Source organism: Halichoerus grypus, chromosome 7 (assembly GCF_964656455.1).
Source record: "Halichoerus grypus chromosome 7, mHalGry1.hap1.1, whole genome shotgun sequence".
Classification (NCBI taxonomy): domain Eukaryota; kingdom Metazoa; phylum Chordata; class Mammalia; order Carnivora; family Phocidae; genus Halichoerus; species Halichoerus grypus.
In genome coordinates, this window is record NC_135718.1 from 41,447,618 (window position 1) to 41,475,270 (window position 27,653).

General features: G+C 38.3%; 1 protein-coding gene across 14 annotated transcripts in view; it reads right to left on the reverse strand.

Annotated features, from left to right (window-relative positions):
• The window catches only part of SHLD2 (shieldin complex subunit 2), an 80,130-nt gene that overhangs the window by 13,323 nt on the left and 39,154 nt on the right, over window positions 1-27,653 (reverse strand). For 9 of the 14 annotated variants that reach the window (XM_036079285.2, XM_078077473.1, XM_036079286.2 and 6 more), the window contains 6 exons: window positions 19,034-19,267; window positions 16,924-18,453; window positions 13,147-13,254; window positions 8,553-8,747; window positions 8,256-8,390; window positions 2,569-2,775 (listed from right to left, as the gene is read on the reverse strand). In XM_036079285.2, coding sequence (XP_035935178.2) covers window positions 2,569-2,775; window positions 8,256-8,390; window positions 8,553-8,747; window positions 13,147-13,254; window positions 16,924-18,448 — 2,170 coding nt within the window. In that variant the 5' untranslated portion in view covers window positions 18,449-18,453; window positions 19,034-19,267. Of the gene's footprint in view, window positions 1-4; window positions 241-2,568; window positions 2,776-8,255; window positions 8,391-8,552; window positions 8,748-13,146; window positions 13,255-16,923; window positions 18,454-19,033; window positions 19,268-27,653 lie in introns of those variants that run through there. The other 5 variants (XM_078077478.1, XM_078077477.1, XM_078077480.1 and 2 more) reach the window with 4 other exon arrangements.

A 27,653-nucleotide genomic window follows, 5' to 3' on the forward strand; every position in this document is an offset into this window, starting at 1 on the left:
GGCAATTGAGTACATGAAAAGATGCTCAATATCATTAGCCAATAGGGAAATGCGAATTAAAACCACAATGACCTGGGTGCCTGGGTGGCTCAGTCGTTAAGCGTCTGCCTTCGGCTCAGGTCATGATCCCAGGGTCCTGGGATCGAGCCCTGCATCGGGCCGGCTCACTGCTCCGCAGGAAGCCTGCTTCTCCCTCTCCCACTCCCCCTGCTTGTGTTCCCTCTCTCGCTGTGTCTGTCTCTGTCAAATAAATAAATAAAATCTTTTAAGAAAATAAAAAATAAAACCACAATGACCTATTGTTACAGAAATTAAAAAGAAGGCCCATACTAAGTGTTGACAAGGATGTGGGAAAAACAGAACTTTCACACACTGCTTGGTGGAAATACAAAATGCTACAACTACTTTGGAAAACAGTTTGGCAGTTTCTTAAAAAATTAAACATATACCTACCATATAATCCTTCAGCTTATTCAGCTACTAGGTATTTACTCACGAATAAAGAAAGACTATGTCCATATAACACTTTGTACATGAATGTTTACAGAAGCTTTACTTAAAAGAGCCAAGAACTGGAAACAACCCAGATGTCCATCAACAGATGGACAGATAGACACATCACGGTATGTTCGTACAAGAGAATAAAAAGGAATGAACTACTGATGTGCACAAAAGCATAGATATGTCTCAAAAGAACTTGCTTAATTAAAGATGCCAAACAAAACAGTGTACATAATGTAGATTCCATGTATATAATATCATAGAAAATTCAAACTAATCTCCAGTGACAGATTGATTGCCTCAAAGGATCAGGAGGGCAGGTACGCAGGGAAGGGAGAGATTACAAAGGGGCAGACTGGTGATGGTTTCACGACTGTGGCGATGGTTTCATGGATCTTGTGTCAAAACTCACCAGTGTGAATCTGGATACTTCAAGTAAGGGTAGTTTATTGTACAAAAATTATACCCTAAAAACTTTTATTAACAATCTTTTTAAATTTAACACTCTGAGCCATATTAGAAAAGCACTCTAAGATATCTTCCCTGCTTTATGACACAACTTTTACATTTCCATGGATGTACCAAAAGGGGGCATAGCATGCTAGCAAAAAGTTCCAGAAATATACTTGAGAATCTTAGCCTGTGATCTCTTAGGAGTTCCAACTCATTTCATTTTGGAACATTGTAAAAATAATCCTATTTCACTTAAACCACATTTAGCATTTAATAAAATCTAAAACCATCTATAAGAATGCAGAAAATTATTCATGCAAATGGGAGAATAAAATTGAAAGTTAGTATCAAAATCCAAAGTTCCTGAGTTATTCTAATAATTTAACCTATAAAAGCACCAAAAATGGTAATCTTATTTATACAAATTCTGAGAAAGAATTTTGACCATTTTCCTCTTCATTAAAAAACTTAAATTATGGGGCGCCTGGGTGGCTCAGTTGGTTAAGCGACTGCCTTCGGCTCAGGTCATGATCCTGGAGTCCCAGGATCGAGTCCCGCATCGGGCTCCCTGCTCGGCGGGGAGTCTGCTTCTCCCTCTGACCCTCCTCCCTCTCATGCTCTCTGTCTCTCATTCTCTCTCTCTCAAATAAATAAATAAAATCTTTAAAATAAAAAAAAATTAAAAAAAAAAAACTTAAATTATGTAACAATAAACCTATAGATACCTACTATTTTTTTCAACCTTCATTTCCCCTCTAAAAACAATTGCTATAATAGCCACCAGAAAACATTCTGTTAGTTTCCAAAATTGATAATCACTGGCATTTACTGATTATTGGCATTTAGCAACCTTAAAAATAGCTTCAAGTGCTGTTTAATTGGTTATTCCTTTAACTTGGAGTTAGCATACTTTTAGCATCATCTCTGTACTTAGGAATGTAATTTAGTGAAAAGTATTTCCCACTAAAATTGTATCAATTTATCTAGTTATTTTCACTATTTTACTCTCTTCATTCCAAAGCGTATGGCATATTGAACCTAAGACATATTCCTTTTACTACTGCACTCAAAATTAATTAAATGGTATTAAGTTCATGGAAAGTGTGTGAGTATGTGTATAAAATCCATCACCAAAGGCAATCTTCTATGTAGTATGTTTCTAAGGATGAATTTTATACACATACATACACACACACACAAATATGTGAGTTCAGGAAGTATGTTATTACATTTTACTAAAGCAGTAAGCAAATTGCATGAATTCTGTATCAATGCTAAATTTTAACAACCATGTATAGGTAACAGTTTAATAACTTGATAAAATGCTTATCTCAACAGTGACTCTGGTTAGGGCCATTTTTCTATTTCTGGTTTATTAAGTGATAAGCTGCTTGCACATATATGCAAAAAGTATTTTTAAGTGATCCCTAATAATTACAGATTAACCTCGAAGGATTGTAGGCAGAAAGCTAACAAGCTATGTAAATATCTGGTTGAGCTGTTTATAGTGATCTATATTTTACTTTCATATTTAATTATACATTTTTCCCATAAATGGTAGCTTCCCTTGCTTATATTAAAACAAGCAATATCTTACGTATATAAAGAACTTACCTGAACGCTTATCCTCCAGGTGTGTTGCTAAATCTGACATCTTCACAAAGGAGGGCATGCTTTTTTGAAATTTTGCTTTAAATGTAATTGCCCTTATATCATCGTCAAACAGGCACTCACAGGATGACCAAAATGTTGTATGCAATTCTAGGCTTTCTAGGATGTCATTGCGCTGAACAAAAAGATATTTAAATTCCCAAATATAATCTTAAACAAACAAACAAAAACAAAAAGTCACCGAGAAGGAAATAATCTAGGCTCAGAATCAGATTAAATAGATTGATCCAAATAATTCAATTAAATACAACTTTTACCACTCTAAGGAGTTTGGGTGTTAAAAGACAAAATGTGAATTATGCTGTTTTAGGGCAATAGTATAAGGATGCTGGAAATAATTTTAATAAAAATTTTCTCTAAAGATTTCTTGGTCTCTTAAACAGTCATAATTTATCATAACCAACTGCTTTTCAGAGTAGCTAATTCCTGTTTTGATATCTACAGGCAAAGGTTTTTAAAACGAGTAAGGCATAGAAATGGAACGTGTCTGCCATAATCAATATCTCTCACTGATTTTTCAACACCTTCGTTTTCTTATTTAGCTAATTTTTCAAGGACAGAAAAAAAATAGCATTGAGAGACAATTGCATGTATTTTCAGTTCCCTCAGTCATAATTGTAATCCTTAAAACTGCAGTGGCACAGAGCTTCTTGCCAAATAATCCTATTCTATATTAATAAATTCAACTTTAAACTCTAATAAAACAAAAGATCTCTTAGCACTGAGTTTTCTAGTAATAACAGCTGTTCTTTTAGTTTCCACTTACTTCAGGCCATAAAGCTAATTCACACCCCTCCCCCACACTGCCTCCTTAGTTTTTTTTCCTTAGTTTCTTCTTGAAAAATGCAGAATCTTTTTTTTTTTTTTTGGAAGATTTTATTTATTTATTTGACAGAGAGAGAGAGACAGCGAGAGAGGGAACACAAGCAGGGGGAGTGGGAGAGGGAGAAGCAGGCTTCCCGCTGAGCGGGGAGCCCGATGAGGGGGCTCCATGCGGGGGCTGGATGCGGGGGCTGGATGCGGGGCTCCATCCCAGGATCCTGGGATCATGATCTGAGCCAAAGGCAGACGCTTAACAACTGAGCCACCCAGGCGCCCCCAAAAGTGCCGAATTTTAAAACAAGTAAGTCTATACAGTAAGTCTGTATAGACAGAGCATCATTAGAAAGAGCTAAAGCATATATATTCCAAGTCACTGCTTAAAAACAATCACTATTTTTAAAAGTTTGCTTGTCCCACTACAAAATACAGGCTTAGAAATCAGATTAAGTACATAAATAACAGCCATAATCTCAACACCCCCAGATAAACACAGTTAACGCTTTTAGTGGACATCCAGTTGTTTTCAATTGGATTTATATGTCATTAAGTATTATTCTATATTATTTTAAAATACTGCATAATATGCCCATACTTTGGAACAGATATGCCAAAATCTTAAAAATTAATACAGCAATTCCTTGTTTGGGGGCATGTTGGTTATTTTTTGTTTTTTTACTATTATAAACAGTACTGTGATAAATATACTTTTAGCTACATGTTTATGCATAGCCATGATAAATTCCTAGAAGTGTAATTATTAGGCCAAAGGTATTCCAAATTCGGTTTTCATAATGCACTGTCGGTTGTCCTCAAGAAAGGTTTTGCCAATTTACATTTCCAATAGTTTATGAGAGTGGCTGTTCCCCTTTATGTTCTCTATCAATTACTCAGGAGAAAAATCATGTACTGCCATTACTTTATTTGTGTGCCTTCAATTACTAATAAGTAAATTTTTTTTCATACATTCATTGGCCATTTTTATTTCTTCTTTGGGACTTCCTGTTCGTATCTATTGCCCATTTATACTTACCGACATTTGTCTTTTGTTTATTGCATTATTTTTTGACAAAATGCAACTTTTTTTTTCTGGTTTTTCACTTGCCTTTTAATTTGGTATATGATGATTTTTATGTACAGTTCCTGTTGCTGCATTTTGTTTAACCTACCAATCTTTACATTCCAAATAAGTTTGCTTATATTTTCTTCTACTACTGTTTCTTTCTTAAAAAAAAAAAAAAAAATTTGAATCTCTAATGCATCTGGAATTTATTTTGGCACAAATATGAAGTATAAATTTAATTCAATTTTTTTTTCAAATTGTTAACTAGCTATTCCAAACCTTATCTGCTCTTCTTTTCAAAAGGAAAAACTTGCTTTATTTCTTAATCATAAATAAAATATATTTACTATAAAATATTATACAGTAAAAGAGTAGCAATAGATGAAATATGATTGGCCAATGTTCTAATATAATGGGTATAATGGGTACTATAATGGGTATTTCATTATATTATTCTCTATTTACTAAGTTCGAAGTTTTTACTAAATGTGTAAAAAATAAATGCAGATTCACACATGTACAAAATTCAAACTAAAGGCATAAAGAAAAAACAAACATAGCCATTGCTAGCATTTTAATATCTATATTTCCAAATTTTTCATGTATACACATACTCACCTACCTGCTTTATTAAAATGGGATTCTATTATACATGAAATTTTATAATCTACTTTTTAAACTAAAGAGTAACATCACATACGTCTTTCTGGGCTAGTGAACATTCATATCTTTGGTGGCGAATACCTTTGTGTGTCCACCCAGACCACAAATGACCCTCTCATCTGTTCCCTGACCCTCTGAAACAAGCTCAGGCATTCCTATTCTACTTTCCCACCCTGTCCCCGAGGCCATAGTTGATTGAATCAAATTCAGTCTGGGCAATCAGATTTTCTTTGCTGGGAATTTGGAAATGGACTGGTCTCTTAAAAGGAAAAGTAAAATCAGGGGCTACAGAGTAAGCATCTTCTGCTGCCTTCCATATGGTTGAAAAGCAGAGAAAGTCTGCACCGAGTGAATAAAGCACACAGCTGGAGAAGCTGCCCGGGATCCACAAAGCATTTCAACTCCTGGTTCTTAAGTACCCCTGAACCCATCAGCACTCTTGCCCTATGTACCATGAGATACTCCTGTATACTTCAAATATATGCCCCTTAATTGGTTAAGTTAACCAGAGAAGCGTTCTAGTTCAGTTCACTAAAAGCCCTCAGTGCCCAAGTTTAAATATAATTTGTTAATACATTCCATGGGTTGCCAAAACTTTGTGTGCATGCATTTTCAAACTGGTGATTTTTTATTATCATTTGAAACAAAGTTATTCCCTCCTCAAACTTGAGTCTCTTATTCCTTCAAGACTGGAGATTTTGAGTGGTTGCTTGATCTGTATTTTATTCTTCATTCGTTCATTCACAAAGAAAGCACTGCGAGCGCAGGCGCAGTGCTGTTTAATGAGGATACAGGGCTGAACAAGCTTAGCAGAATGCTTGTATTCACAGAATTTATAATCTATGGAGAAAATTAGTTAATTAGCAAGCAAGCAAATAAGCTGGATAATCCTGATTGTGTTAAGTGGCACGAATGGACCTCAAAGACTGAATCTGATAGTGATTATGTATGTGTGAGGCCCCCCTGAGGATATGACATTGAAGCTGAGAAATGAAGGAGACATCCATGCGGGGACCTGTAGGGGGGAGCACTCTAGGCAGAGGAAACATGTAAACTTAAGATCCCAAGGCAGGAAAAAGATTGGCAAATTCAAGTAACAGAAAGGAGTCGTGTGCAGATTAGACTAGCAGGTCTGAAGGAGACTGGTATTGAGACAATTTCTAATACATTTCTATTATTTGAATCATGAATTAAGGATGTGAATAGATTTCAAACCTCCATACAGACATAACTATGATTTTGCCTTAAGTATAATTACAAACGTTGGGATCATTTGCATTACTCTGTGCTTAATTAGTAATGTCACAGAGTACTTTATTATAATTTGTTATATTTTTAAAATATTAGACTTCTGTTAAATACTTTCAGAATATTGCATTGGAATGGCATTTAGTTCTGAATAGCTTCTTTTATGTACCCAATTATTCCTAAGAAGTGTAGTGTATGCCCCTAGTCCACCCTCATTAGGACCTAAACTGTGATCAGTCCTTGCTACAAATTCCCATGCATATTTTGAAAGAATGTGAATTGGGGATTTCTTATTATTCCTCCCCAAAACATCAACTCTGTGATCTCCAGTATTCAACAATGACTACTTGACGATCATTTCTGATTATATCATCTCAATGTGAGTTTGTTATCTTCAGGAACAAGGAAAACCAGTGCCCAGTATGGAGGTTAATACAGAGAACACCTCAAGAAACACTAAATGAATAGATAAAATGCTAACAGTTTCTGAAAGTAGAATCACTTACTTAGATGATCCTTCAAAATTGGTACTTTCCCATTTTGAAAAGAATAATTTTGAGGTATTGAGGTGGATGTCAAAACTTAAAAATGATGATTATAAAAGTATGCTGAATGAATGAATGACCAAAGAACAACTATATCTTAATTCCTGGATTCACAAATTTCCAGTATTAACCTAAATACCATAGAAGCGTCTAGAGAGAACTAGGATGTCTCTTCTATTAGCCAAATAACTACAACTTTTAGAAGAATATTCATAGGAAGCATGGAGCAGTCTGCTACAGCTCCATCACAAATGGAATAGCACCTTTGACCTACATTTTGTTCCACATGCACTAGACTCATGTTCCCAGCTATGATATAGTGGTCAATAACAATGGTCAGTCTACCACTGACACATGTTTGTCAGATTTCTCAACTGAACAAATATTTGCCATTGTTTGATCCTAACATAAAAGTCAAAAGTCAGACTTACCTCAAATCCTGGTTATAGGCTATTAATGATTAAGAGAGAGAATGTGACAGATCCTATCCTTAGATAACCATTTTGTAGGTAGAAGTTTGGGAAGAGGCATTAACTCTTTCAGGCAAAAAAGAATCAGTCGCACACCTAACCAATCTCTGGATTAGTTCAGCAGGATAAAATAACTCACAAGCCACTAATTAAACTATTTCTGACTGTTACAACAAAAGGATCTCACAATATAATATTGAAATGAAGATACTATACTATTTTATTGAAACATCAATGCCATTTAATTAAATTCATCATAAATTATTAGTAACTCATGCTTTAAAGAAAAATGGCGTCACGGGTCATATTTTAAACATGAACATTCTATGGATGACTAATAGTCCACACTTTTAAAACAACTGGTATAAAAACCTGGAAGACACTAATTTGTGAAACAGTAACATTGCGACTTGAAAGGGTTAATGCAGCTCCCCTAACATCTGCTTTATAACCAGAGAGACGTTTATTTATCAGAGTACTTTGGCTGGATAAAAACTGTAGAAGCGTCTCCAGATTTCAATTTTTAAAGAACGTTTCCTGAAGGAGATAAGATCTTCACTAAAAAGGTAAAGTAGTAAACCTGGGAATAAATGGAAACTTTTCTTTTGCCTCTGTTAATTAAAGAGGACTTTTTAGATCACGAAATTGCTTACAGGAGGTATAAAATCATAACAGAAGAAATCCGAAGACGAATATTCAATTATGATCACCTACTATTTCAAATGTCTATCTTAATCTCTTAAGATGCTCTTCATCTTCAGCTCATAAGCATTAATCATTTACCTAACTATAAATAGGCTAAAAGCTTTTTGGGATATTTACCTTTTTTTCTTTGAAGTTGAGGGTACCAGGCTGCTCCAGGACCCCATAATACAAGCACATAATGTTGACCTTGGACCTGTTCCACTGTTAACATAACTTTCCTTTGCTTCTGTCCTCTATAACTGTATAATGCCTCTGGAAAAGAAATATTTCAGCCAGCATTACTTTATCACATAGGACACCTTACTTTAATGTCCAATGATAAATATAATAGTGATAACCAAATGATACACTACAAAAGTCTGGTATCTTAATTATTTTATAATCTAAAATTAAGATGGTGCCGCAAATATTTACCTGTCAGCACAGTGATATCAATAACTCTTAGTACTGCGTGGACCAATACGTCCGGCTGTAGCTGCTCCAAATCTACAAATTCTATACTGTTCATCTTCTGAGGCTGCCTCTGAGGAAGATCCCTGAGATAGGAATGTTTTGAAGACACGTATGCCAGTAAGTCTCGAAGTACAACATCATTAACTATATTGGAGTCTAAGAAAGAAAGACACACACATGTATGAAAGATGGCAAAATTATATTTTCTTAACAACACAATATTTTCTTAGAAATGTATTTTATGTTGTAAAGTGTGATTAAATGGAAAATATGCTTTCATTTCTAAAAATATGTAACTTTTTCTTAAATGCTTAGGTGCACAAATAAGCTTGCTATTTTTAACCAAGGGAATTAGAATTATTTACCATCTCCAAAACAACTTGCCCTGTTCCCTTCTCTATTTTGTTAATAATATCATTTTTCTACCAATTAACCAAGACCAGTATTTCGGTTATTTCTGTTGACCCCTCCATTACCCTGCTTTACCCAATCAGTCCCCTAATCCCTGCAGTCTGATTTGCTCACACCTTCCCTGACCATCCCAACCACTGCTATTCTTCCTCAAGACTTTTATGTTCCTCATCTGCAATACACTTGTCACCTAATGACTCCTTCCCTGAACATGCTTTCCTCTTCCCCACTTCCAAGCCTCGGTCCTCACCACTCTCACTGGCTACAACGCTTCACCCCCTCTATCTATGCAAATACTACACAGAAAAACAACCACCATAGAGCGGCTCCCAGTGACTTCTTCCCGTAGAGAGCTTTTCTCTCCAGCTTTCATGTGGCATTTGAGCATATGCTACGTTGTAATATTTCTCCTGATTGTTAGATCAGTTGTTTAGTTCTTCGGTCATTATGTCATTTAGATGTTTTCGTCTATGTTTTAATTATTTGTTTCAATGTTTTCTCATTTTTTGAGATATACTTCACATATAATAAAATACACACATTTCAAATGGACAGATTGATGAGGTTTGCTGATTAAATTTTAATTTCCCTGAAGGTAAGGGAGGTATATTTGAATATATAGTGGATTGTTGACCAAAATAAGATCTTAGCAAAAAGCAGTTAAGTACTTTTTTAGAAGGTTGGGTCTATTTGCTGATTTCAGGAGGAAAAAAACAAATGATTCTTCTTTCCTTCCATTAACATTTTCATCCTAATGTATTTCTTATGCTACACTAAAGCCTCATTATTCATTCACTCATCAGGGGACCATCCACTACGTGCCAGGCATTATGCCAGGTGCTAGGGATACAAAGACATATCTTGTCATGATACTCACACTGAAGGAATTATCAACCTTGAGATAGTCAATAACAAACACTGGGCTTAGGGTATAAGAGATGCATGTAAGCCTTCCCAAGAACACACAGAAACAACTGCCCAGGCAAGTTGGAAGCTTTATTGAAGGAATATTTGAGCTGGGTTTTGGAAAAAAATGTCCTAGTTTTCTAGGTAGTAAATGGAGGAGGGGGTATATTTCCAAGTAAAGAGAAAGGGATCTGTACTCCCTTACATATTACATATGCTTCTGGTAGTCTGATGAAGCATATGATTATCAGAATAGTATTTTTTTAAAAAGTTTTATTGGGCTATAATTCACATACATAAAATTCACCCTTTTAAAGTGTATAATTTGGGGCATCTGGCTGGCTCAGTTGATTGTGCACACAACACTAAATCTCAAGGTTGTGAGTTTAAGCCCCATGTTGGGCGTGGAGACTACTAAAAAAAATAAAATAAAAATAAATTTTTTTAAATAAAGTGTATGATTCAGTGTTTTTTAGTATTTCACAATGTTGTGCAACTACTACCATTATCTAATTATAGAGCATTTTCATTACAAAATAGTATTTTTCAATGTATAAAATAAGATTGCAAAACCGACTATATGGAAATACAGCAATCAAATATTTTTCAACAGATAATTTGTGCCTCATTAGTACATTAAATAACAATATATAATAGAGTATGTAACAACTACTGTAATTTCAAAGTAGTGACGAGCATAGATGATATTCAAGTTATCTTCGACAACTATAATATGTGATATGAAAATATACGTGCTTTCCATTGGTGACCAAGCCCCAAGTACTGCTAATATTACTGTGGATTGTTGCCTCATGGATAATGGAAGCAGATGCTCGTTTTCAGTTAGCTATCAGAGAAAGTAAAGATGTAATGCCTTGCCATCCAAGCTCACAGACCCCTTAATGTGGAGGAATCAATTTTCACAGAAGAGAGAGTAGGAAGAACACTTAGGAGGCCAGTGGCCATCCAGCGGGAGACGATGAGTGCTGGGAACCAGGCAAGACTGCATAAAGGGACGAGGGGTGACAGATTTGTGAAACAGTTCAGAGGTGGACTCCAAGAAACAATGAGATGGAGAGGGTACAGAAAAGATGAAAGATGGCATCAAGATCCCTTGCACAGCTCAGTGCATGGATAAAAACAAATGTTTTAAGGTTTTTAGAACCTGATACCTGAAATTCATTCTAGTTAAGATGACTCCATTTCTCCATGACTTTTATGAAGCAAAGGTGATATCACTAACAAAGCAAGGAGCATAAGAGAAAAGAACAGATGGCATGAAAGGGGAATGAGCGCAAGAGAGGAAGAGATAAGACCTGTTAGATTACAGCAAAACCCAGCTCCAAGCAGCTCCATCCGGGGCTCCAATTCATCCACCAGACATCCTAATCCCTCTTTCGCAATATTTCCAGCACGTGTGGAATCAACATTCAAACGGGTTCAAATTCTGACTCTGTCAACAATGAGTTCTGAGAACTCGTACATAACTTCTCTGGGCTTCATTCTTTGTCTATAATGTGGAGCTTTTCGGGAAAAATACAAAGATCCCTGATATCCAAGTATTTATTTATCCCTGATTTATAAAACAGAAACATGGAATTACTTAGATTCCAATTAAAATCATCTACTTCACAAAAACATTGTATTAACCTTTGATTTATATACTTAATCATTTCAATTTAATAATACTTAAGATAAATTTATGTCCTATCACATGTAACACCTCACTATAATGAGGAAAGAACAGAAGTCTTCTCTAAAAGCACAATATATTGATCAGAAGAATGTTTCATGAGCTGTAAGTACTTGTAAAAACAAAAACAAAAACCTAACCAAATTGATTTATTCTTTCAGAAAAACAATTATAATATTCTCAAAGTACCAACTGATAACCATTCCCCTACATCAAATTAAAAAGACTTAGAATATATGTTAGCTACCAACTATGAAAAACAGGGCAATATAAATTCCTATATAAGTATGAAAAGAAAGAATTTGAAGTAACCTTTAAAGGTTCTCTAACTAGTTCAAGGTTCTTCTCTTTGTTCTACAAAAAACCTGAAGCTTCCCAGGGGTTCCATGTGATATTCTCCATCTAGAATTAGGTCCTAAGATTTTTCTGAAATGACTGCAACAGATCAGCCTTACTTGAATGTAAATCAGTCTTAAAACCAACTCTACCTATGACATTTACCTCCCCCGATCCCTTGCAAAATATTTGCATACCATGTTATTTTCATGATTTCAAAACATTCCTTACTCTTCTATTGTATTAACATCTATTAAATATGGTGAATTTTACTTAAAACTCATTTAGCTCCATGGACATATGCTCTCCAAGATGCGGCAACTTCAAATACTCGTAACAAAGGATAACACTTACATCTTTTAAAGAAATCCCCAAACTGGAAATTGACTTTTTACATTTTGTTGCTTCCAGTTTCCAGGCTGTTGCTAACCCACGCCCCTCTAAGAAGCACTTCTACTAACCAGACTGCAGCACCCATGCCCTCCTTTTGTCCTGGGCCTTGCAGAATCCAGTGCATACACTGTTTTCCACAGTTACTGAGGTTTGATCTTGCCTTCCCCCACCCTCCTTTGTAATACGGTTAGGTTCATTTGTTAGTGGCATTTCTTTGGGGCTTCCCCCTCCACTGCATTTGGTTTACTGTGGGTATGGGAAGCAGCACTGTGATTCTCGGTGAATCAAAGCTACACAAAGAGATCCACTCAGAGAAGTGTTACTCCCTCCTCCTCAATGCTACCCTATTTCCATTCCCTCCTTCTTTCTGTCCCTTTTCCCACCCACTCTGTAGGTAACTCATCTCTTTAATTTCTGTTTTCTCTCCTGCATTTTTTTTTTTTGCACAAATGAGGAGATACACATATATTTTATTACTCCCCTCTTTCTTATACAAAGGATAGCATGCTATGTATACTTTGTTGAGCTTTGTGTTTTTCACATAACAGTATGTCCTGGAAATCATTCCCTGCCAATTCACAAGAGCTCTTTCTCATTCTTTTTCACGGCTGCATAGTATTTCACTGTGGAAATGTACCACAATGTAATCAGTCGTTCTGCTACGCAGGAGCATTCCGATTTTTCCCAGTGTCTTGCAATTATAAACACTTCCCTGAATAACCTTGTGCATATGTATTCTCACATTGTTGTAGCTTTTTCTAATATGTGTATATACTTTAAATACTAGGAAATTATTATATTTAAAATGTGTCTTACACTCTTCAGACTGGACAGATGAGTAACTCCCAAGATTTAATAACTGACTGGTAAATGTTGACTGTAGTACTGTCTCACCAATCCAATGATCTTCATAAACAGTAACATCTGGAAAGGAGAAAAAAAAGTTCTTCTGATCATGTCATAAATTCCTTCACACTGTAATGAACTTAGCAATCATAGCAAAATATTATGCATGTCTCTCACATGCCAGGCAACTAAAGTTCAAGTGGGTTAAATGATCTGCCTAAAGACACAAAATAATAAAATAGCAGTAACAAAATTGCTTCTGTATATTTGAACAATATCAGTATGGAAGCTCACTGCTCCACAAAGAATGGTTTAATGGCTTTTGTTTAAGTAAAAGAAATGTTCTAATGTCTATTTTGAGAAATTAAAAGCAAATCATTTAGAGCCAGGAAGCAAAGTAATGGTTCCAAAGCAGTAGTGCCTAGAAGAGCAAATAATATTTAGTATGCATTTACCCCTTCTGCTATAAACACATATGAATATAAGGCATTCTTAAAGGACTTTGATTATTTTTTCCCTCAAAAGCAATCTTCATCTCCAGATGTTAAAAGTGAAGGATTTGGGAGGTAAGGAACACTTTCCAATAGGAGAGCTCTATGATCTAAGATGCCTAGAGAAGAATCAGAGAGTGGAACTAAATATACCAACAGGTAGAAACAATTCCAAGTAGAGCAAAAACTGTAAGTTAGAGACAGAGACATATTGATCCCAGGCAGGATATAATCAGTGCATAAAATGCTAGAGGTATAAAGATATCCTAACAGCTGCAAATTTTTGAGATAATAAGGATAAACAAGGATGCACACATTCCGAGTACTTACTTCCAAATTGATACCCAGACCCTCTCCCCAGCTTCAAACCCATTTACCCATTTATCCACAACTGCAAAACAGACATTCCTGACTGGATATTCCATTGGCTCCCCAGACTCAGCATTGCTCAAACCTGCTCTTCTTCTCATATGACCCATCTCATTTGTTGGTACTCTGGAATTCGCCAGGTAAATTCAAATGTGAAGTCATCCCTGGACTTCTACCTCTCCTTCCCCACCTTTGTCTCCAAACCCCCACCCGTTGGCTCTGCCTCTTGAGTCTCCCCACGGCCCTGCCAGGACTGTTTTATATCATACATTCCTCTCTCTCCTAGCAGGTCCCTTCCCACCTTCAGTCCACGTCCCCCCGTGCTAATGAGTGATTTCTCAAGAACATTAATGCGATCCATTGACTGGTTTAAAAAGCACTCAGCAGCTCCCCACTGCCTGGCCAGGAACAGCCAGCACAGCGTTCTAGACTTCTCATCATCTGACCATCAGGATGCCTGCTCTTCAGAAAGAAACAAATAAATTTCAAGGAGAGGCTTCAGAAAACTAGATTGTAAAACCTAGGTTGGGTTAGTGACTTGCTAATCAGTAGTGATAGGGTGGAGTGGAATTCTTGGCCCAGCCCTTGCCTCCTGGCTCTCCTGATTCCCTCTCACGGATACGCCCTAGAGCCTCTCCTGTTTGTTCTTGAAAATCTGTGGTTTTCCACAGTTCAGCGCCAGGTCGTCTTTGAACTCCGGCCAGCAGTCTCCCTCAGACAGTCCTCACTTACAGCACCTCTTCATGCTGTTGCTACAAGTATAATGGCAAAAGGTCGGCTGTGTCACGGAACACAGTGTGAGCTGGGATACATCTGCGGAAACACGTTCAGTTTGGGGGTGTATGTCAGTAGACAGTACGAAATATCCAACGTGGAGATATAATAATGTACATGGATGCTGTTAATTAAAATGGGATTTTACCCATAAATTTCTATGTAAATACAATTTCAGTATTTAATTAGGACAATGGAAAAGTATAGATTTCGCTTTTTTCCATTAAGTTTCCATCTGTCCCACACAAACAAAAGAAACCTATTCAGAAATTAGTGAACCAGATTACTTTTTTACTAAGGAAATAAGGCAAAACAGAAAGAAAAAATCTAATTTTTTTAAAAGGTGCTCATAGAAATAATCTAAATATCCTATAATAGGAAAATGGCTAAGTAAACCAGTTAAGTCACTTGATAGAAGGTTACCGAGTTGCTAACAACTGTATGGACACTAGGAAAAAACACAGGGATAGGAGGCTTGAGTTTCCATCTGCCAGGAAAAGTCCTCCTGTGAGGCTCACCCAGGGACAGTAATGGCCTTGGTAAAATAACCGTGGTCCAGGGCCCCGTTCTCTCCTGATAGTCTGGGAATCTGATTTTGTCGGCACCCCAAAAATAGATTTCAGCTCTGCAACATAAGCTCCCATTAAACAAGTTAATGAGACAAACAAAAAACACAACACCGTTTTTTAATCTACAATGAGACATTCATTGCCACAGAAACAGCATTTGCAGCCGATTCTCATGTAGGCAGCTTTACACCTGGGAAGCCAAATCGTAAGCCAAGGGCTGCTTGGTGAGCACTGAATCAGAATAGAGGGAGCAAGATGAACTGACTTAGCAACAAATAAGATGACATTGCCAGTGGGACGGGACTCTGCTAACCATGTCGGTTATAATCCCACATATCTCTTTATGAGAGCATGCACCTGACACTCTTACCTATGCACCTAAGGAATATTAGGCAAGGCTCTCATTCCCCCAGCAAACCACTTGGTAGGAACCACCAATGACTGCCTTGATGTCTTCTTTTTCTAGGCTTCTAAAGCTCACCCACTCTTCTTCTCTACCACGTTCTTTCTTTAGGTAGGTTACTGAGCTTAATCAACTTCCTCCCAGTCTGGGACTCACCCTTAATATCATTGGTATCTCTGCTCTAATACACTGTGTATTTATTTTCAATTAATGAAGAACATATAAAAAAAAATGTTAGATGTCTTATGTCAGAAAGAAGCAGGATAAAAACTCGATGCCCTTTATGATTACAACTATATAGTAAGAGTGTGGGTTCTGGAATCTAGGTGAGATCCTGGCTTTGCCAGTTCCTAGATGTGTGAAACTGGGTACACTGCTTTACTTTTCTGGGTCTCAATTTACTCAAAGTGAAAAATGGGGCTAATAATCAGTACCTTCTTTACACAGTTGTTGTAATGAATTGATATACATGTGAAGTTTAAAACAGGGTTGGACACAAAGTAAGTTCCCAATAAATATCAACTATTACATATGTATGTATACACATTTTAAGGAGCAGAGGGAAGATAACTGGAAGGTAACACTCCAAAACTCTACTGGAGGTGATATGAGGTTGCTTTAATATCAGCAGTTTTTCCTTCCCATATTCCCAAATGTGATAGTATAATTTTAATAATTAAAAACACAATAGAAATTCTCTATCTGTCCCCTCAATAAGAAGGTGATGTGCACAGCATCACTAGGGTTTAAGTAGTAGAAACGCTGTCCTTTCATCATAAGACTGCTAATATAGCTCAAGAAAACACTTAAAAATAAGATATATGTAGCCAAAACCATAAGGAAACAAAGAAAGAGCCTGATGATATGACCTGAATGCTAACATAGTGAATGAAAGGGAGAAGCAATCAGGGAAGGCTTCTTCAAGGCCTCCCTCAAGGAGGGACAGAACTAAGAAGGGCTAGAGCAAAGGCCCAGAAATGGCAGGAACATGGGATACCGGGCGATGGTAAGGGGACAAACCTGGATACCGGAAAGGGATCGATCATGCCGCCTCCCACAGAGGCAAACGGTATAAGGCTAAAAGTGGGAGGTCGGGGAAGCCTACAGCTTGAAGCTACCACTACCCCATGATCGACCTTACCTGTGAGCAAAATTATATCTCCAGGAAATACTATAAGTGCCCAAAATGCTGCAGCCCTCCACAGAGAGACCTTCTTCTTAATTCCTGACTGGTCCGTTACCACAATTGTTCCTAAAGGCACTTTAGAGCCAGAATTTGGTCCAGATTTTATACTTATTTCTTTCACGTGACATGGAGATAATACCATGACTAAACAATTATACTTCTGACTTTTAGAATCACAATTTTGTATTAATGATGTTTTTTTAATCCCCTTAAATTTAGACGCATTCCTCTGGTCCATTGTTGCAGTAGGATCTCCTGCATCAGAGACCAACTTAATTTTCTTGGATGGTTGGAGGACTTTAGACAGAGCTTTGGAACGGCCCAACTTGTCTTCAGAGGTCCAACTTCTTTTAACAGAACTTTTGTGGAAGGTATTTAGTTGGGAACACAGCATTCCTGAGCTATATGACTCGATACATACATCACTGGGTGGCAGTTTGTCTTCAAAATTGAACAGTGCTTGAGGTCCTCTATTTTCTTCGAGACTTTTATCAGACTTCATGTGAGTGTCGCTACTTTTTGCTTCAGGACAAACAGGACTAAAGAGTTCAAGGGAATGTGCTTCATTTTGTCCACTTTCACATCCTCCTGCAAAGTCATCATTAGGCTGAGTCAAATTATCTTCAAGTATTCTTATTTCCCTATGACTTGCCTTTGGTTCGCTTACAGACCCTTTACTGATAAAATTCTGTCCTTTAGACTTCCTTTGAGATAAAAAAGCAACCTGGCTAGAGGTCATTATAGTAAGAAATTCGGTATCCGTAGATATTTTAAGGTCTGTGACCTTTCTAACAGCTTCGGACCTTGGCTTATCTTCTGTGTCAGAGGAAAAGAACTCCAGACCCTGGTTTTGTACCTCATGATGCTCTGCTGGCCCACACTTCGTTTCAATCACTCCCAGCCCCACATTAATCTTTTCCATACTATAGACCAAATCTAATGTAGCTGCACACTTATGATCTAACTGAAAGAAGTTTTTCTGAAAGTTCTGACCACATGCATTTGACTGATCTTTATGCTGTCCATCTGCAATCTTCTTATTTTCACTGAGAAGATTTTGAAACTTTTCTTCTTCCGTTAAATGCTGAACTTTGCCCTTAAATCCATGTATTTGCACATCGGAGCTGGTTCTCTCACTCACTCCTAAAGGGGGACTCTCCTGGGATTTTACAGTCTGTGCTTCAGAAATACAATCTATAGAGTCTTCTTTCACGTGAATAGGTTCACCCATAGGGTTTGTTAAAAACTGAGCATTAGGAAAATCTAGAGGGCCATTAGCTTCTAGAACTGGATAGTCTTCAAGAGTTTCCTGCGTGCAGTTTTCATCCCGCAGACGTAAAGAATGTTGGTGGTATAAAAGCTGAATTTTCCTCCAGGGGTTCTCAGCAGACATTAAAGAAGGTGGTTCCGTTGATACTGTCATGTTCAGTGGCCCAAGCGGAGCACCCCAAAAAACGTGGACTTGAGATCCTCCACTCATAGTTTCTGAAAAAAATTAAAATGAGTATTTTGTCACTAGATTTTTTCTACATTGATATTAACGTAATAATATGCCAAAAGCAAATGTTGTATAAACTATGAATCAAAAACATAATTAGGGGCGCCTGGGTGGCTCAGTCAGTTAAGCGTCTGCCTTCGGCTCAGGTCATGATCCCGGGGTCCTGGGATCGAGCCCCACGTCCGGCTCGCTGCTCAGTGAGGAGCCTGCTTCTCCCTCTCCCTCTGCCTGCCACTCTGCCTACTTGTGCTGTCTCTCTATCTCTCTGTCAAATAAATAAATAAAATCTTTAAAAAAAAAAAAAACAATTAATAAAGGTTATTTATACTGGTATTCCATTTAAATACAAAATTCATAAATAAATAAGAAATCATAAGGAGAAATCAAAATTGCCACAAAAATCCTCACATACAGACTCTCTTCAATAAATTAAATGAGATACTTAAAAAAAAAGACTAAAAAAAATAAAGCTAAGTATACTAACATCAAATGACGTTTAATAACATTTAAATAACGAGTTAGCAGAGAAGGAAAAAGAAAGCATTGGTTTCGTTGTACTATAGTCACCTTTACTTTTCCTGTTTCCTTTACTCCAGAGATTATCTCAGTACCTTTGGGGCCTCCTTCCTTCAACTGTGAACCCAATTCCCAAGACCAAAATAGAAGGCCCCAACCAGAAGGGAGAGAAAATAAAAAACTGAGACTTGAGGCTCTCTCTTCAAGCTGTAGAAGTGACCGTGTCATCGGTGCTCAGGCCCATGTTAGCCAACTAGTGACTCCTTCTGTACTTTTCAGTCTTCTCTGCAATACAAGTAAAAAGATTAAGAGTAGTCATTCTGTAATACCTGGAGAAAAGGAATCCGTTGTGATTTAAACTTTTTCTCATTAACTGTAGCACCTGACATAAGCACATCTAAGTAAGCATCATATTTACTGAGATTAAAAATGAAGAATCAGGGAGTGCCTGGGTGGCTCAGTCGTTAAGTGCCGGCCTTCAGCTCAGGTCATGATCCCAGGGTCCTGGGAACGAGCCCCGCATCGGGCTCCCTGCTCTGCGGGAAGCCTGCTTCTCCCTCTCCCACTCCCCCTGCTTGTGTTCCCTCTCTCTGTCTCTCTGTCAAAATAAATAAATAAAATCTTTAAAAAAAAAAAAATGAAGAATCACACCCTGATTTAATTGATAACTGACTTTCAAAAGGAATTTATGAACCAGATCTGGTCCTAGAGCTTGCTGAGAGCTTTTTCACAGTGCTTCAGGGACAAAGAGACAGATAAGGCTCTTGGCCTAAACAAAAAGGAGAGGAAAACAGTGACTATAAATTAATACTTTGAAAATAATGTACTAAATCCGACAGACTATAAACAGGAAGCGACCATCCACTGGGGAAGGGAGCTGCTGCAGCTGAGAGCTTTTAAACAAAAGGAACAGCGGCTATACAAGGCAGAGTCAGGCAAAACCGTGGCATGACTAAGGACTTTTGATCAGAGTACAGGGTCCTTTGTAAAACGGTAAGAAGTTTCCACATCATGAAAAGTCCGTCCGGCAGTACAAGAAGTCTGGAAGTACACAGAAAGGGGGAACCGTCAGGAAATGACAACTGTGATCTCCAGTCACTCTCATCATCCTTGAGGATTTGCTCATTGTCACCTTCTCCAAATCTAATAATCTCCGATTATAATTCTTGTGATTTCAATGTCAATGTGGATGATCCTTCCAGTCACCTGGCCTCTTGGCTCCTTGACCCCCTCTCCTCCAGTGACTGTATTCTCCACCTTACCCCAGTTACCTGTTCTTAGAGTCACATACCCTCCCATTATCCATAACTGCACATCCTTCCCTAATTTTAAGCTTTCAGTGCTCTGATTAGTTTCTCCCATCTTCCTACTTAGTCCCTTTAAATGCACAACTTCAGCAATTCCTTGAACATGCGGGACCTACGACTGATTGTAGGCACCACATCTTCACAGCTTCATTCTTCACTTCCCTCCTTAACCAGCTTCGATCCTGTAGGCCAGTGTTAAAATCACTCTCTGGCATACATGGCTAATTTCACTGCTCTCCTCGCTAAGGTATTTGCCCAGCTGAACTCAAACACTGGTTGAATCACCACCTACCCTGCCCCTGTAGCCCAATGGCTAGAAGTAACTAGAAAAAAAACCAAAAAAACAAAAAAACCTTCATCTGAAAACTAGTCTCATTTTAAGTTCATTACCACTAACCTCCAAGTGGTACCTCACAATCTATCTTTCCCTATCCACTCACTAAGCTAAGTCTCCCATACCTCTCCACTCTTTAAATCTGCAGCATCTCTTCCCCACTCCTCGAGTGCTGCTGGTGACCATGCTACCATCTCTGCTTACAAGCTCTCACCAACAGACCTACCAACCCAGCCCTGTCGTATTAGATACTGTGCCCACCTTCCTGTTACTGTGGATGAACTGTCCATGCTTCTAGGTGAAGCCACCTTACTTAGACGTTAGATCTCACTCCCTTTCTCTTCCTCAGGTTCCAACATTTCTCCCCTTCTCTCCTAGGTGATTGATTTCTCTCTCTGTATTGGAGAATCTCCATGAACATACAGACATGCTGTTATTTTTTTCATGTTGTTATTCCTCCTCTCCTTTGCCCCTCCAACCATTCTGCTCCCCTCTGCAGCCATACTCCCTCTTCTCCCGTTGTCTCTTACACCCACCCCCGTCAAGCTTTGGTCCCAACCACTCCACTGAAACGGCATATTTCAAGGTCCCCAGTAACCTCCACACCGCCATGCTGAGTCAGTTCTCCGTTTTCAGCTTACTCAGCCTATCGGCAGCACTTGACACCGCTGAACTCGCCCTCCTTGAATACTCTATTATTTGGCTTTAGGGATACTACACCCTCTTGGTTCTCATTCCACGTGGTACTACTTCACCAGGTGCTCTTTCTCAGTCTCCTCTGCTGGCTCCTCCTCATCTCCACAACTTCGTGCTCAAGGGCCAGTCCTTGAGTCTCTCTCTGGGCTCACTCCCTAGGTGACTTCACTCAGTCTCAAGGCTCTGAATACCTTCTCTGAGCTAATGACTGTCACATGTATACCTCCATCACAACCTCTCCTCTGAACTCCTGACTCCTTAACCAACTTTCTGCTTACTCTTCATCGCCACAAAATGTCTAACAGGCAGCTGTGCAGAAAAGAGTTAACACGGCAGGCCTCGGACTGTTGTCCTTAAAAAGGCTGGCTTGCAAGGTGGGCCCAGGCTGGCGTCTAGGAATTTAGATTCCAGGAGGATTCCCACCATTCTTTGATAAAAATGGCTCACCCTGCCTAAATGATCTATGTAAACAATGTTGTGATGAACACTTGCTTTCTTTCTGAGAAACTGGAATTTTGGTATATGCTATGCAGATGATGACCATGTGGCCAGAACTCCTTAAAGAAATGGCTGGTTTTAGGTCTGGAGCAAGAAATGTACGAGGTGAATGTGAAACATCTCGTCATACCAGAAAGTAAGAAAACTATCAGAGACTACTAGGATGGTGTCAAAAGAATTCAGGAGCCAACTTAAAGAGGTTCCCACCGGCCAACGTTGAGCAATCTGAGCATCATTTGGAATGATTACTATAATAGATTGGAACACACCAAATTTGTTTAAACCCATGAGTTCATAAAGATAATTAAAACAGGGGCGCCTGGGTGGCTCAGTTAGTTAAGCGACTGCCTTCGGCTCAGGTCATGGTCCTGGAGTCCCGGGATCGAGCCCCGCATCGGGCTCCATGCTCAGCAGGGAGCCTGCTTCTCCCTCTGACCCTCCCCCCTCTCATGTACTCTCTCTCTCTCTCATTCTCGCTCTCTCAAATAAGTAAATAAATAAATCTTTAAAAAAAAAAAAGATAATTAAAACAAACTCAGTGATGACCTTGGGAGGATACTGGCAACAAAGTAATTCCTTTAAAAGCTGGTGAATGAAAGGAAAGAATCTTATCCTTTCTTTCTTTACTAACAGTATCTTGAGAAGACCAGCTATTTGAAGAGAAAAAAGCTCTTTTACAGAGGTATCCTGCTGATAAACAAACAAAAAAGAAATGACAGAATAGCACCATTTTGCAACTCCTGATGAATGAGTGTATTTTTTTGGCAATAATCATTAATGACTGCTAACATCACAAGGTAGATGTTGTACGGGAAGACGGAGGGAATCTGTAGACTGAGATCAATTATAACGTATGAACCTTATTTAGATCCTGATTTGAAGACACAAATGTAAAAATATTACAAAACAACTAGAGAAACTAAATTTAATAACATTAAGGGATTGTTGTTATTTTTTAGTGGGATAATGCTACCGAGGCTATGTATGAAAGAGTTAGTGCTAGAGATGCATGAGTGTCTGCAGGTAAGACGGGGTGACATCTCAGATTCCTTTAGAACCCTGGGAAGGGAGATGGAGTAAGGTTGTAGATAAAACAAGAAGGGCCATGCGTTGATAAGGGTGACAAAACACATAGAGGTTCACTGCACTAATCACTCTGCTTTCGTACATGCTTTAAATATCCTATAATACAAGTCTTCTCTTTGCTGTTCTTAAGAGATACTGTTCATACTCGCAGGACTGCAGAAAGATTTAAGCAGTCTAACGATAGCCAAGATTGAGGAACTCTCACACTGCTGGTAGAATAGTAAGTTGGCATTCCACTTTGAAGAACAATTTGGTAAAGCTGAGGATGCACATACCACATTTGGTTAAATAATTCCACTTCCAAGTTTCTGCCCCGGAGAACTCTGGGGGTTTTATTTATACATATACATATACATATACATGTATATATACAGAAGAAAACATGTACAAGAATGATCATGGAGACTTTTTAAGCAAAAGTTTAGAACCTAGAAGTCCATGAAGAGGAGAACGGATCCATCATGGAATATTCAGAGAAAGATTACCATATGGCAGCAAAAAGAAGTAACCAAGAGTTACATGTCAACATGGATACATCTTACAAATACAATTTTTTTTTAAGTAGGCTCCATGCCCAGCATGGAGCCCAGTGCCGGGCTTGAACTCATGACCCTGAGATCAAGACCTGAACTGAGATCAACAATCAGATGCTCAACCGGCTGAGTCACCCAGGCTCCCCACAAATACAATTTTACATGAAAAAAAACAATTTGTAAATAAAATATTTTTTAAAAAGGGGGGGGCGCCTGGGTGGCTCAGTCGGTTAAGTGTCTGGCTTCAGCTCAGGTCATGATCCCAGGGTCCTGGGATCAAGCCCCACATCAGGCTCCTTACTCAGTAGGGAGCCTGCTTCTCCCTCTCTCACTCCCCCTGCTTGTGTTCCCTCTCTCACTGTGTCTCTCTCTCTGTGTCAAATAAATAAATAAAATCTTTAAAAAAATTTTTTTTAATTTGAGTATAGTTGACATACAATGTTACATTAATTTCAGGTGTACAACTCAGTGACTCTGATTCGACAAGTTTATACATTATGCTATGTTCACCACAAGTATAGCTGTCAGTATTAAATTATGATATACTGAATTTTTAAATATGCCTGAGAATAATACACCAAATTCAGGATTGTGGTTACCTTCAGGAGGGAGGAATGAGGATGTAATAGGTAAAGGTACACAAAGGGCTTGAACTGTACTGAACACGCTTGGTTTTTTTTTTTTAATGAGGTGTGGTTAAAGAAGTGTTCCTGGGGTGCCTGGGTGGCTCAGTCGTTAAGCGTCTGCCTTCGGCTCAGGTCATGATCCCAGGGTCCTGGGATCGAGCCCCACATCAGGCTCCCTGCTCCGCGGGAAGCCTGCTTCTCCCTCTCCCACTCCCCCTGCTGTGTTCCCTCTCTGGCTGTCTTTCTCTCTGTCAAATAAATAAAACCTTTAAAAAAAAAAAAAAAAAAAGAAGTGTTCCTTATATTGTTCAGATATATTTTATTTTTTTTAAAGATTTTACTTATTTATTCATTTGACAGAGAGAGAGAGGAAACACAAGCAGGGGGAGCGGGAGAAGGAGAAGCAGGCTTCCTGCCGAGCAGGGAGCCTGATGTGGGCTCGATCCCAGGACCCCGAGATCATGACCTGAGCCTAAGGCAGACGCTTAACAACTGAGCCACCCAGGCGTTCCCAGATATATTTTATAATATAAAAAAATCCTAGAAAGAAAAACATTGAGAAGCAACATTAAGGATGATTTTTAAAATTTTTCTATATTTTAAAAGTTTTATTGTGATGAATAACGAATATGTATTATTTTCATAATAATCAAATCTTTTTTGCTTGGTAATCAGGCTTTTCTTTCACAATCTCCAAACTGAATATGATGGTCTGTAGAACAATGGACCTAAATCTAACACTGCAGAGTAAGAGTTGAGCACAATGATGGCAATTAGTAATGTGTTAGCAACTAAACAAAGATATACTGCAATTTTCAAGGTTTATAATAGTAAATTATTATTATGGAAACAAAATTACAGCAAGTTTAGGTGTCAAGTTTTGACAGATAAAAAAGGACTAAGCCTCACTAATTACTATAAGCCTTACTAGTTACTTTCCTCGCAGAAAGAATAATCTGCATAAGGAATAACTGGTCTAGTGGATCATTAACATTTGACTACTTATATGTCATTATTAAATTGGCCACTAGGGGGCTCCCAAATAGCACAGCCAAAACCTTCAAGTTGTAAAGATGCATTAAAATCAAGCAGAAGAGCGCGCCCCAGTGGCTCAGTTGGTTGAGCGACTGCCATCGGCTCAAGTCATGATCCTGGAGTCCTGGGATCAACTCCCGCATTGGGCTCCCTGCTGAGCAGGGAGCCTGCTTCTCCCTCTGACCCTCCTCCCTCTCATGCTCTCTCTCTATCATTCTCTCTCTCAATAAATAAATAAAAATCCTTAAAAAAATTATTTAAAAAAAGAGGGAGAAATAAAATATGCTGACATGCAGGTGAGAATACTTATATTCATATCAAATGCATAAAATTACTATGATAATGACTTTCCCTCTCTCAAATCTCTGGGTTTCTCTCCAATGGTTTCTTAAAACAAAACAAAAAAAACAAACTTCTACGGCACCTGGGTGGCTCAGTTGGTTAAGTGTCTGCTTTCAGCTCAGGTCATGATCCCGGGTTCCTGGGATCCAGTCCCGTGTCAGGCTCCCTGCTCAATGGGGAACCTGTTTCTCCCTCTCCCTCTGCTGCTCCCCCTGCTCATTCTCTCTCACAAACTCTCTCTCAAATAAAAATCTTTTTTGAAAAAAAGAAAACTACTATGGTGTTTCTTTGTTCTTACTTCTCATTTATTCTTCAACTCACTTAAATACGGCTCTTACTCCAATCATTTTGCTATAACGCTTTTTACTATGAAAACCAATGCCCTTTACGAGCCAAATCCAAAGGTCAGTTTTCGATTCTTATCTTACTGCCATTTCAAACTTTTTATAAGTCCCTCTTTCCTGAAACGTTCTTTTTTGATTCTGTGAGAGCATCAGATTGGAATTACTTTGTGCTTAAGAGACAGATAATTGTTGGTTTATTCATTCAATCCTTCATATAACAAATACTTAATACTATGTGCTGGGCATTATGCTAGGTAATGGGAAGTCAGCGACGACAACAAGGAGCTTTAAGGAGCTTATAGTCTAATGGGAGTGATAAAATGACAATTATAAAATAGTGATATTGAGCTGCCACAGGATTAAATTCAGGGGTGTCCCTAAAAGGCAGAAGGCGGGGGCAACCAACCAAAGCAGGACTGCCCATTATCTGCATTTTTCCTAGGCTCTTTGGACTACAGTTAGTGACAAATTTAAATTTAAATAAATTCAGAAAAAAAGGAGTACAATACAGCCCCCAAGTCCCCCTCCTCCACACCCCAGCACAGGAGCCAGGAAAGCAGCTTCAGTTGCCTTACCCAAGAGACACATGTGCTACAGGAAGTCTTGAGAACGTTTACAGAGACTCTAAGACACTCACTGCTTCTGCGTCCTCACTTAACCTTTCCTCCTGAATGTCCTACAATCGGACTTCTATTTCTTACCTCTGTTGAGACAACAGTGAAGTCCAAATCATCAAATAAGTACTCACAGTACTGGACGACTCTAATTGTAAAACTCTCTTCCCTCCGTTTCTGGAATGCTATGCTTTCCTATTTCCTCTACCTCTCTGGTTCTTTCTCTCTTTCTTCTTGGACCACTTCTTCTTTTCACTCCACACAACACTGCCGAATTTCATCCAGTCTCATTCATTTAACTACAAAATATCCAATTATGCTTTACCAATCTATATTTAACCAACCACATGCCCTAGTGTCAGACATACTTCTAATCTTGCTATATTTGATAAAATCACAGTAGATAAAAAAGCAATATTCTATTTAGCCTCTTTCTTGAAGGGAAAATCTGACTAAATGACACTGTATCCAGACCGGATTATATAGCCCTTGGACTCAACTCTAGTATGGTTTATGGTTACTAGGTCATGAGGCCATAGGTCCCCAAGATTCAGAGCCCTAAGTGCCCTCTGGGCAGTGGAAGATGGGGAAGCACACAGGGGTGACACAGGGCATCTTGAGAATTCAGAGATCTCCCAGGACAAGAGATGTCTGAAATGAATCAGTTCTATAAAACACAAGGTTATCTGTCCCTCATAATTATTTCAGTATGCCTTTACTTGTCTAAAGACACACTTCCTGTAAGTGTGGAACTTCCCACACACACACCAAAAAATGGACTAGAAAGTATGGTCCTGTTAATTCAAAAAAGAGGAATTTTTTTGAAGGTCTTTATATCTAAGACTGCTGCTACAAAATCCTATAATTGACAGGAGTTGTGAATGTGTGAACAGGGGAATAGGATGTGGTGAGGGCGGGGGGAAACAAAATATTTATCAAGCAAAAATACACAGAGTGGAAAGTTAAGTTACAGACAACTGATAAATTGCAATGATTCTAGGATTTGTTTGGGGTGTACTCAGAGGGTTAAAGCTCATTAAGATACCAGATGAAACTTGCAAGTACATATCCATTACCGTAGTTAATAATTAGCCAATTTCTCAATCTGCAGAAGGCCACTTCAGTTAGAAAGTGAACACAGCCAATACAGCCATAACCCTTTATCTTTAGAGTGGTCAGAGTCTGATGAATGGGTCAAAGATTTATAAAACAGGATGAACTGTATCAGCAAGTTTTGTCTTTGCAAAACACTGCAA